At 38.8% G+C, this 12,349-nt stretch overlaps 1 protein-coding gene across 2 annotated transcripts in view; it reads left to right on the top strand.

Annotated features, from left to right (window-relative positions):
• Positions 1–12,349, top strand: part of FGD4 (FYVE, RhoGEF and PH domain containing 4) — a 187,876-nt gene that overhangs the window by 95,610 nt on the left and 79,917 nt on the right. The window contains exon 1 of one of the 2 annotated variants that reach the window (XM_065886809.1): positions 6,024–6,214. The exons of the other annotated variant lie outside the window; for it this stretch is intronic. Within the exon in view, the coding sequence (XP_065742881.1) occupies positions 6,187–6,214 (28 nt within the window). The 5' untranslated portion in view covers positions 6,024–6,186. Of the gene's footprint in view, positions 1–6,023; positions 6,215–12,349 lie in introns of those variants that run through there. 2 annotated transcript variants of the gene reach the window in all.

Genomic DNA, 12,349 nt, shown 5'->3' with positions numbered 1-12,349 from the left:
CTTTGGGAAAGGAAATAGTCAATCAAGTGCAGGAAGCACAGAGAGTCCCAACAGGATCAATCCAAGGAGAAACACGCGAAGACACATGTTAATCAAACTATCAAAAATTAAAAACAAAACATATTAAAAGCAGCAAGGGAAAAGCAACAAATAACATACAAGGGAATCCCCATAAGGTTAACAGCTGATCTTTCAGCAGAAACTCTGCAAGCCACATGGGAGTGGCAGGACATATTTAAAGTAATGAAAGGGAAAAAACCTACAACCAAGATTACCCAGCAAGGATCTCATTCAGATTCGACGGAGAAATTAAAACATTTACAGACAAGCAAAAGCTAAGAGAATTCAGCACCACCAAACCAGCTTTACAACAAATGCTAAAGGAACTTCTCTAGGCAGGAAACACAAGAGAAGGAAAAAACCTACAATCACAAACCCAAAACAATTAAGAAAATGGTAATAGGAACATACATATTGATAATTACCTTAAATGTAAATGGATTAAATGCTCCAACCGAAAGACATACACTGGCTAAATGGATACAAAAACAAGACCTATATATATGCTTTCTACTAGAGACCCACTTCAGACCTAGGGATACATATAGACTGAAAGTGAGGGGATGGAAAAACATATTCCATGCAAATGGAAATCAAAAGCTGGAGTAGCAATTCTCATATCAGACAAAATAGTAAAATAAAGACTATTACAAGAGACAAAGGACACTACATAATGATCAAGGGATCAATCCAAGAAGATATGACAATTGTAAATATTTATGCATCCAACATGGGAGCACCTCAGTACATAAGGCAAAAGGCTAATAGCCATAAAAGAGGAAATTGACAGTAACACAATAATAGTAGGGGATTTAACACCCCAATTTCACTGATGCATAGATCATCCAAAATGAAAATAATTAAGGAAACACAAGCTTTAAATGATACATTAAACAAGATGAACTTAATTGATGTTTATAGGACATTCCATCCAAAAGCAACAAAATACACTTTCCTCTCAAATGCTCATGAAACATTCTCCAGGATAGATCATATCTTGGGTCATAAATGAAGCCTTGGTAAAGTTAAGAAAATTGAAAATTGTATCAAGTATCTTTTCCGACCACAGTGCTATGAGACTAGATATCAATTACAGGAAGAAAACTGTGAAAAATTCAAACACATGGTGGCTAAATACTATGCTACTAAGTAACCAAGAGATCACTGAAGAAATAAAAGAGGAAATCAAAAAATACCTAGAGGGCTTCCCTGGTGGTGCTGTTGTTGAGAGTCCGCCTGCCGATGTAGGGGACACGGATTCGTGCCCCGGTCTGGGAAGATCCCACATGCCGCGGAGCGGCTGGGCCCATGAGCTGTGGCCGCTGAGCTTGTGCGTCCGGAGCCTGTGTTCTGCAACGGGAGAGGCCACAACAGTGAGAGGCCCGCATACTGCAAAAAAAAAAAAAAAAATACAACCTGGAAACAAATAACAATGAAAACATGATGGCCAAAAACCCATGGAATGCAGCAAAAGCAGTTCTAAGACGGAAGTTTATAGCAATACAAGTCTACCTCAAGAAACAAGAAGAATCTCAGATAACCTAACCTCACACCTAAAGCAATTAGAGAAAGAAGGAAAAACTCCCAAAGTTAGCAGAAGGAAAGAAATCATAAAGATCAGATCAGAAATAAATGAAGGAAATGATAGTAAAGATCAATAAAACTAAAAGCTGGTTCTTTGAGAAGATAAACAAAAATAATAAAACATTAGCCAGACTCATCAAAAAAAAAGGGAGAAGACTCAAATCAACAGAATTAGAAATGAAAAAGGAGAAGTAACAACTGACACTGCAGAAATACAAAGGATCATGAGAGATTACTAAAAACAACTATGTGACAATAAAATGGACAACCTGGAAGAAATGGACAAATTCTTAGAAAAGCACAACCTTCCAAGACTGAACCAGGAAGAAATAGAAAATATAAACAGACCAATCACAACCACTGAAATTGAAACTGTGATTAAAAATCTTCCAACAAACAAAAGCCCAGGACCAGATGGCTTCACAGGCTAATTCTATCAAACTTTTAGAGAAGAGCTAACACGTAGCCTTCTCAAACTCTTCCAAAATATACCAGAGGGAGGAACACTACCATACTCATTCTATGAAGCCACCATCACCCTGATATCAAAACCAAAGATGTTACAAAAAAAGAAAACTACAGGCCCATATCACTGATGAAAGTATGCAAAAATCCTCAACAAAATACTAGCAAACAGAATCCAACAGCACATTAAAAGGATCATGTGGGGTTTATCCCAGGAATGCAAGGATTCTTCAATATACACAGACCAGTTGATGTGATATACTACATTAACAAATTGAAGGATAAAAATCATATAATCTCATAAATGCAGAAAAAGCTTTTTATACTCATTTATGATAAAAACCCTCTAGAAAGTAGGCATAGAGGGAACTTACCTCAACATAATAAAGGCCATGTATGACAAACCCACAGCCAACATCATCCTCAATGGTGAAAAAATGAAACCATTTCCACTAAGATCAGGAACAAGACAAAGTTGCCCACTGTCACCACTGTTATTTAACATAGTTTTGGAAGTTTTAGCCATAGCAGTCAGAGAAGAAAAAGAAATAAAAGGAATCCAAATCGGAAAAGAAGAAAAACTCACTGTTTGCAGATGACGTGATACACTATATATAGAGAGAATCCTAAAGATGCTACCAGAAAACTACTGGAACTAATCAATGAATTTGGTAAAGTAGCAGGATACAAAATTAATGCACAGAAATCTCTTGCATTCCTATACACTAATGATGAAAATCTGAAAGAGAAATTAAGGAAACACTCCCATTTACCATTGCAACAAAAAGAATAAAATGCCTAGGAATAAATCTACCTAAGGAGCCAAAAGACCTGTATGCAGAAAACTATAAGACATTGATGAAAGAAATTAAAGATGATACCAACAGATGGAGAGATATACCATGATCTTCGATTGGAATAATAAACATTGTGATAATGACTATACTACCCAAAGCAATCTACAGATTCAATGCAATCCCTGTCAAACTGCCAATGTCATTTTTCACAGACCAGAACAAAAAATTTCACAATATTTATGGAAACATAAAAGATCCCAAATAGCCAAAGCAATCTTGAGAAAGAAAAACAGAGCTGGAGGAATCAGGCTCCCTGACTTCAGACTATACTACAAAGCTACAGTAATCAAGACAGTTTGGTACTGGCATCAAAACAAATGTGGATCAGTGGAACAGGGTAGAAACCCGAGAGATAAACCCACACTCATATGGTCACTTTATCTTTGATAAAGAAGGCAGGAATATACAGTGGAGAAGACACAGCCTCTTCAATAAGTGGTGCTGGGAAGACTGGACAGCTACATGTAAAGCATGAAATTAGAACACTCCCATACACTGTATACAAAAGTAAACTCAAAATGGATTAAAGACCTAAATGTAAGGCCAGACACTATAAAACTCTGAGAGGAAAACATAGGCAAAACACTATGACATGAATCACAGCAGGATCCTTTTTGACCCACCTCCTAGAGAAATGGAAATAAAAACAAAAATAAACAAATGGCTCCTAATGAAACTTCAAAGCTTTTGCACAGCAAAGGCAACCATAAACAAGGTGAAAAGACAACCCTCAGAATGGCTGAAAATATTTGCAAATGAAGCAACTGACAAAGGATTAATCTCCAAAATATACAAGCAGCTCATGCAGCTCAATATCAAAAGAATGAAAAACCCAATCCAAAAATGGACAGAAGACCTAAATAGACATTTCTCCAAAGAAGATGTACAGATTGCCAACAAACACATGAAAGGATGTTCAACATCACTAATCGTTAGAGAAATGAAAATCAAAACTACAATGAGGTATGACATCACACCGGTCAGAATGGCTGTCATCAAAAAATCTACAAACAATAAATGCTGGAGAGGGTGTGGAGAAAAGGGAACCCTCTTGGACTGTTGGTGGGAATGTAAATTGATACAGTCACTATGGAGACTGTGGAGTATGAAGGTTCCTTAAAATACTAAAAATAGAACTACCATATGACACAGTAATCCCACTACTGGGCATATACCCTGAGAAAAGCATCATTCAAAAAGAGACATGTACCACAGTGTTCATTGCAAAACTATTTACAATAGCCAGGACATGGAAGCAACCTAAGTGTTCATTGACAGATGAATGGGTAAAGAAGATGTGGCACATGTATACAATGGAATATTACTCCGCCATAAAAAGAAACAAAATTGAGTTATTTGTATTGAGGTGGATGGACCTAGAATCTGTCATACAGAGTGAAGTAAGTCAGAAAGAGAGAAACAAATACTGTATGCTAACGCATATATATGGAATCTTAAAAAAAAAAATGGTTCTGAAAAACCTAGGGGCAGGACAGGAATAAAGACGCAGATGTAGGGAATGGACTTGAGGACACGGGGAGGGGGAAGGGTAAGCTGGGATGAAGTGAGAGAGTGGCATGGACATATACACACTACCAAATGTAAAATAGGTAGCTAGTGGGAAGCAGCCGTGTAGCACAGGGAGATCAGCTGAGTTCTTTGTGACCACCTAGAGGGGTGGGATAGGGAGGGTGGGAGGGAGTTGCCAGAGGTGGGGGATATGGGGATATATGTTTTTGTATAGCTGATTCACTTTGTTATACAGCAGCAACTAAGACAACAATATTAAGCAATTATACTCTAATAAACATGTTAAAAAAAAGGTATTTCTTTGGAAACCTAACCTGAGATTATAATTTAAACATTGCTATCAAAATTTGGGAAGCAGAGAATTGGTGCCTTTTTATGACAGGGAAACATTCTACTTTTTATGGTACTGAAACTTGCCCAGGCTAAGTGGTCTTTGGAATCAAATTTTAATAGTTTTCCTGTCACAGTGAATTTTAAACACTGGTGGAGTTCCTGACAGACATAAAGGACAATTCAGGTTTCTTCTCTTTCTTTGACTCCTTTTCTACATTTTCTAATTGTCTATACTTTTAAGATTAAAACCTATTCATGCCTAGTATGCAAATTTATTTTATTAAGAATTAAGTTGATAAGTCCATTTCCTAATATGCAGTTGGATGTTACTGTGTCTTATCTGAATGTATAATACATAGTCCCCAGTACCGTATCTTGAGTGTTGCCCCCCTGCCCTGACATTAAGCAATTCCTAAGCAGGTGCAATTGAGCTAGAGCTTCAGGCCACCAGTGAGTGCCCCAGTGGTTCTCCTTTATGGTCCCTGAAGTGCAGTCCCAGACCAGCAGTGTCAGCGTCACCTGGGAGCTTGTTAGAAGTGCAGATTCTGGGGTTGTACCACAGATTGGTTGAATTCAACTCCTGGGATGGGACCAGGCAGTGTGTGTTTTAAAATGCCATCCTGATGATCTGGTATGTGAGAACCACTGCATCTGGACACACTAAGGAGGGGTTTGGAGAGGCTACTTTCAACTGTGAGCGTGATGTCTATAGCCCATTACTTCATTGTGATTGTAAACAATGCTCTGAAATAACATAAAATTTGACTTCCTTAGGAAATTTATGAGTAGTATTTATTCACTCTGCACTAAGATCAATGACCTATGGTAAAATGGAAAGTATTAAGTGGCACAAAAAGCATTTGAAATAATTTAAAATGACGTTTTAACATCTTAAGCCTGTGAATCCTGAATCTGTAACCTCTTTGGTCTAGAGCATGGACCCAGTTCAAGTGGAAACAAACTGTTTTCATGTTGGCTTTTTTAGAGCATTACTAATCGTTAAGGAATTATTCAGTTTATAAACTGTCCTATTCCCAAATGTATTTCTAGTGCATTTGTTGCTTCCATGGGCCTCCGTTGTTGTTTATTTTCTCTCCATCCTCATAAAGTTGGTCTCATGAAAAGCACTGCAGCAGCCCTCCTCTGGGGAGGTGTGGCATATTATGCATGAGGTTGTCTTTGAGCAGTTAAGGTCTAAGGAGGTCCTGAAGTAAGCAGTGCACCATCAGAGCTCCTGGCTAACCTGTAGGTCTCCAAGCTGTGAGAGGCTTTAGAGCCAGTAGTGAGATTTTATCACATGAACTAAAGAGTAAAGCCAAATATTTTCTTATCAAACCAAAGTAAACTAATTATCAGTATGTGTGAAATCATGTCCACTGATCAAGGTAAGTAGTTTCATTTTCTGGTGTATCTTTCTCGTTTTTGTTTTGTTTTTTTCACCCGGTTTCTGTGGGTCAATTTATAACAGCATGCTGAGGGACATGAAAGTTGCAGAGTTGGTTTTAAGTTAAGAATAAGGTTCACATTATTTTTCAACTTTAATGTTAAAATATGTACTGTATTCATAGTTTCTGCTTCTTCCAGGAGGCTGTTTCTGGGTTTAGCGAAATACAAATTTAATAGTTCTGTTTCTCTGACTCATTCTTACTAACATTAGAAGTTTGAAAAGTTAGTCACTGACGGGAGAATACAGACAAAGAAAGCAAAAGTTTTTTCTTCCATTTCTGGTGTGAACAAAGCTAAGAAATGTTTACCACTAATCCTTTTCTAGTACTACTGCATGGAATACTGTTCTGTTCAAGCAAACACACACACACATCCCCACCATCCCAGTCTTCTTGTTTCAGCAAAGTTCAGAAGAGTGAATATTACTTGTTTTTCAATATAAGATAACATCGTAGAGACAGGCATGGATTTTTTGTTGTTGTTGTTGTTAGTGGTATTAAGACACCGTTTTTTTCCTACAATATTCTAGAGAGTATATTAATGAGAAGTTGATTCTTTCAAAGAGGCATGAAATACTGTGTGGTAGAAATGTAATCATGTGACAGGAAATTTCTGCTAAAAATATTTTTTAAAACTGAAATGGGTTCATTTTGTGATGCTATTTTCCCATTGTTTGTGCATGGATATTAACCTTCCTGAGGAATGTCTACCCTGCTGTCTACACTGTTAATTAAATAAAATGAACTGAAACTTAGAATAGGCAAGTCTTCATAGTTACCAAGATTCTCTTCCTTGTGGTGTCACTGTTTCCTTCTTTTTGCCTGGGGGGCAGCGGACCGGGGGGACGGGAGTTGCACTGAGTTTGGAAGCCCAGGGGCGGGGCCAGTCACAGTACTGCAGCTGGGAAGCTGAGGCTCCCTCCCCCAGCTAGAAGGCCTTGACTGGCTCTGTTCCCAGGTTCCAGTAGTTGCTAGAGATTGAGTAGCCCAGCCCATGTCTGCCTTGACTCCCTCCATTATCCAGGAAGAAGCCTCAGTTCTTCGCAGGGGTTCTAAGTTCAAGGTTTGTGTGATCTCCCCAAGGTTTGTGTGTTGTGTGGTTTTTTTCGGTACGCGGACCTCACTGCTGTGGCCTCTCCAGTTGCGGAGCACAGGCTCCGGACGCGCAGGCCCAGCAGCCATGGCCCACGGGCCCAGCTGCCCCGCAGCACGTGGGATCCTCCCGGACCGGGGCACGAACCCGTGTCCCCTGCATCGGCAGGCGGACCCCCAACCACCGCGCCACCAGGGAAGCCCCTAAATATGAAACTTTTTTAAAAAGCTGCAAAAGGGATGAATTCACTCTCCGTTAGTGAGTTCTCTCTTTCCCTAGAACAATTCTGTCCCTTCTCATTCCACCTTTAAATAGTTAGGGATGATTGGAGAGAAGTAGTATTCCTTCCTGAAAGGCAGCCTCAATTGGAGAGAGAAGTACTACTCGAATTTTCTGCTCTAACGGACAACTCCCTATAGTGAGTGGCCACTACAATAATGTAGGCTTTAGAAGTTCCTTTTACGGTTTTTAAACTGAAAAGACAGTAATGTAGCACTTCCTGCCCACACTACTGGGTCATTTTATTGCTATTAAGTTGTCCAAGAAAATTTGTAAATATGTGCATTTAGTGTACATGTTATTTGTAAACATTTTATCTTTTTTTATGACTTGAAGAAACTTTCCTTTTTAAAACTTATGCTTGTAGACAAACTCACGTAAAAATTGAAGAGAAAAATGGAATGTGAGGAATGACTCAGTGGGAAGTATTCTTAAGTCTTTGCAGGGATGATAACATGGTCTTCAGTTGATATTCATCCAAAGTATAGGTAAATTAAATTTTAATTCAAGATTAAGATTTAAACTTGAACAGTTTTCCTTAGACACTGGAATATACCATTCATTCAAAAAATAAAAAGGCCTTTTCCTAGGTGGTTATAGACTTATCCATCCCTACCACCTTTCTGATCTACCCTCTGGTAGTCATCTTTACTCTCTGGGCTATTTCTTATATATAAAATAGGAAGCTAATTTTTATTGGTCTGAAATATATTTGTAAGGTCTTCACCCTCATTTAAATATGTTCTCAAACTTATTTCCTCCCACAATCCCTGTTAAGCCCTGTTTAGATCAGATCCTTCTAAGGGTTTTTCCTCTGCTAATTGACCCAGGGTCTGTAGTTGGTCGGTCATATATTGAAGCAGACCAAAGGAAAGCGCCTCTGAGAAGAAAAATAATGTTAGTCATGGAAGCTGGTCATTCTACATGATGGTTATATTAAAACTTGGCCTGGAGAAAACCTCTCTTTCTCCTCTTAAAAAAACCACTAAGCCATTGTAGCCTGCTCGTCTCCATGTCATAATATAGCAACAGTTATTTCTTATGCTCCGACCAAAAGCCTTAGTTTTCCTGAAACTTTTTTCTCTTACCAGTCTGCCAATCCAGTCTGTCAATCAGTCCTGCTTTGAAAGATATCAAACTAAGCATGTCTTAATGCCTCCATTGCTACTACCCTGGTTCAGTTCACACTCAACTTTTCCTTGGATTATTCCAGTACCTTCCTATCCACCTTTGGCCTCTTGAGGTCTGTTCTCCACCCAGCAGCCTGAGTGCTCCTTTAAAAATGGAAAACAGAGGGCTTCCCTGGTGGCGCAGTGGTTGGGGGTCCGCCTGCTGATGCGGTGGATGCGAGTTTGTGTCCCGGCCCGGGAGGATCCCATGTGCCTCGGAGCGGCTGGGCCCATGAGCCGTGGCCCCTGAGCCTGTACGTCTGGAGCCTGTGCTCCGCGGCGGGAGAGGCCGCAACGGTGGGAGGCCCGTATACCGCAAAAAAAAAAAAGGAAAACAGAAATTGTCTCTCCTCTGTTCGGAACCTTTCAGTGGATTCCCATCTCTCTCAGAGGAAAAGCCTGTGTCCGCTCAGTGACGTGCAAGGCCCTGCGTGTCCTGATGCCAGCCTCTACCCTGTTAATTCTCTGACCTCAATGTGTTCCCTGCTCATTCTGATCTGTCCATGAAGTCTGAGAGGCCAAGTTGATCCTAATTATAAAGAACTGAGACAAAGTTTTGGGGGTGCGCTGGGCATGGGTAATGAAGATGCAGCCTGTGGAGGGCTCCATAATTGGTTTTGTGTTACGGGGTTGTGTTGAGAGAGGAAGTAGATGGGAGACGTTTCTGAGTGGGAGACCAAGAAATTTGGGGAATAGTTTGCATGGAGAAAATTGTGGCAAGATGAAGAGAAAATATTTAAGATATTTTGTTCTGGTCTAAGGGTATACTCCCTCCCTTTTTTGTTTTTCTTTTTTTTCCCCTCCTGTGTTTAAAACATTTAATTCTTTGAAACTCTCCTGTTATGAGGATGATAGGGAAAGAAAGGAAACAGAATAAAATGTAACAATCTAGAAATGTTTCCTCTTTAACAGTTCTTGTGAAACTTGATTTGAAAGGGTAGGAAATCAGTAAAAGCAGTAACTACATGACAAATGTCATAGTATAGGTACAAAATGCGTGTTTGGAGAACAGAAAAAGAGGAGCAACTGACTGTTTATTTGACTCAAGGAAACTTCCTCAAAAAGGTGACATTGGAACTAGATTAATGTGTTTAAAGATACCTTACTGAGCTAAGGGAACCAACATATGCAAAACCATACAGGCATGAAAAGAGTATAATGTGTTACAGGAACCGCAAAGATCAGAATGTGGCTAGAGCGTTAGGGGTGCATGGCTGTGAGAAGATAGATATGAAGCATTTACAGGCTGATGGCTGATGGTAAAGGGTCCTGTATGGAAATTAGAGTTTTCCCTACGGATCTTGCAGTCCCATTAAAGGATTTTAAGCAAGGGAGTAATAAGATTGGTTTCATCATTCAGTGAATAAAACAAACTTTTTCTTTGTAGGATCAGTCATGTTAGACATAACTAAACATGAGTTATGTAATGCAGTTTTAAAACTCAGAATTAGAAAAATGGTTATATTTGATAAATTGGATTATTTTTCTTCCTAATTTCCTTCCTCTGTCAGCCAAAAAATATATATAGGAAATAAACGATAAGCTAGATCAGTATTTGCTTTTTAAGTTTTGCATGACTTGAAACAATCCCCTACACTGTTAGAAGCTAAACACAAATGCTATTGTGCTCCTGGTCTAGCAATGTAGCCAGGGGAAAAATATGTGGCCTGCTGGTCTGATTACACAGCAACGAGTAAGGAAAGCAAATATCCATGTAAGCTGTTAAATATTAAATTTTAGTAAAATGAGATTTATATTAATGTTTGTCTTAAAAGAATATCAAAATAAAAAGGAGAGTTGGGATAGATTAGAGATTGTCACCAAGCCCTTTTTCTAAAACCACCTACCTTGTCAGATTTTTTAAAAACTACCAATAATCAAGGTCTGCATCTACCTGTGAACTGTGCCTAAGCAATGATACTAGAGCAGTAAAAATTTCTCTAATTTATGAGGAACTTAAGTAACTTTCTCATGGTCACAAAGTAAATAATCATGTCAAAATTTTGACCTTTCAACCTCTAGTTTTCCTAATCCACCCTGTTTTCTCCTGATGGGGGTGGGGGGGGGGGGCATGCACTTCCCAGATAAACATAGCCTTTCTTCCCAAGCCTGGCTGATCTGGGCCTTGGACTACAGTGATAGGATTGGTGCATTTGAAATAGCAGTTCAGGTTGAAGGACTGGCTGGCCCTAAAGAGATTTTCCTACTCGGTAGAGTTCATTTTATCCATTACTACCATGAAGCCAAATTAGGTTTGAATAATGAATGAACTGTGTCAAAAACTGCAAAACAAAGTGGGCTGAGAAGCAGAACTCAGCCAGTAATTTTAAACAGGCAACGTGAAGTAGACAGGAGCTCATAGAACTTAAGTTTATAGAGAGCGTTAAGCTAGAATGTTTTGGCCATTGGGAACCAGGTTTAGAGAAATCAAGTTCAGAAAAATAAACCAGAAAAGCAGATACAAAATTACTGAAAATCGAGCTAAGTCAGGAAGGATTTGCTTATGAAAAGGGTGTATTTTTCCCTTTGTGATGAGAAATAGTAGTCCATTCTTGGTTGCTGTGATTGACATTATGAAAAACAATTCTATGTGGTTTTAACAACATCCTTGTCAAACCTTATGAAACATTTTGGCCAGTTTGATTTTCTTCTTCTCTCTGGACCTGCAGATAAATTTACTGTGAATAAATGGAAAATAGTTTGGCAGTGGGTAAAAGGAAGAGGAAAAGCCAAGATTCTGGTTAATTTATAAACCAGACATCTTGAATAAATGAGTTGGCTATAGCTGTTAGGAGAAAAACTAACTTTTGCCCTTCAAGTTCATTTCTTACATCTGTTTTTATTTCTTTCAGAGTTTATAAAGGCAATAAAATTTTTAATTTTATTGTTTTCAGAAGTGTCTTCTTTCAAAGCAAAGCTTGCCATACTCTCCATCGGCCAGAAATAACCTCTCTTTTGAATTCTCAAGGTTCCTAATTAGTAGCTTTTCATATGAACCAGGGGATGTCTATTTTTTTTTCAGTAGTAGATTCTAAAATCAGATAACTTTATCAACCAGATGTTGGAAATCTGTTTTATATGGCTTCTACTGAAAATACTAATTTGATCCAAGCCTGTTACCAGGATACCAGGAATGGTGGTTCTCAATCTCAACTGCACATTGGAATCCCCTGGGAAGCTTTAAAACACACTGATACCTGGGTCCCACTCCCTAGAGATAGTGATTTCATTGGCTTGGGTTTCAGCCCAGGTATTTATAGTTTTCTTTTTTAAAGCTCCACAGGTGATTCATGGTTGAGCAGCACTGACCAAGGAGCATGACCGGTTGGCTTATTTGTTCACATGCAGTAGGTAGCTGGGGAAGATAGTTCTTGTGAAAAATATTTGGAAGACAAAAGAATCACTAGCATGCTAGGCATGTGGGACTTAGACCAATAACAAACTAAAGATTATACCCTATAACATTGTTAATTTACCAAATACATCCCAGAGTCATCTGTAACTCCAGCTGTGCTAGATCAATTGTGCTATGAT

Source organism: Phocoena phocoena, chromosome 11, assembly GCF_963924675.1.
Source record: "Phocoena phocoena chromosome 11, mPhoPho1.1, whole genome shotgun sequence".
NCBI lineage: Eukaryota > Metazoa > Chordata > Mammalia > Artiodactyla > Phocoenidae > Phocoena > Phocoena phocoena.
This window is presented reverse-complemented; position numbering and strand designations above follow the sequence as displayed.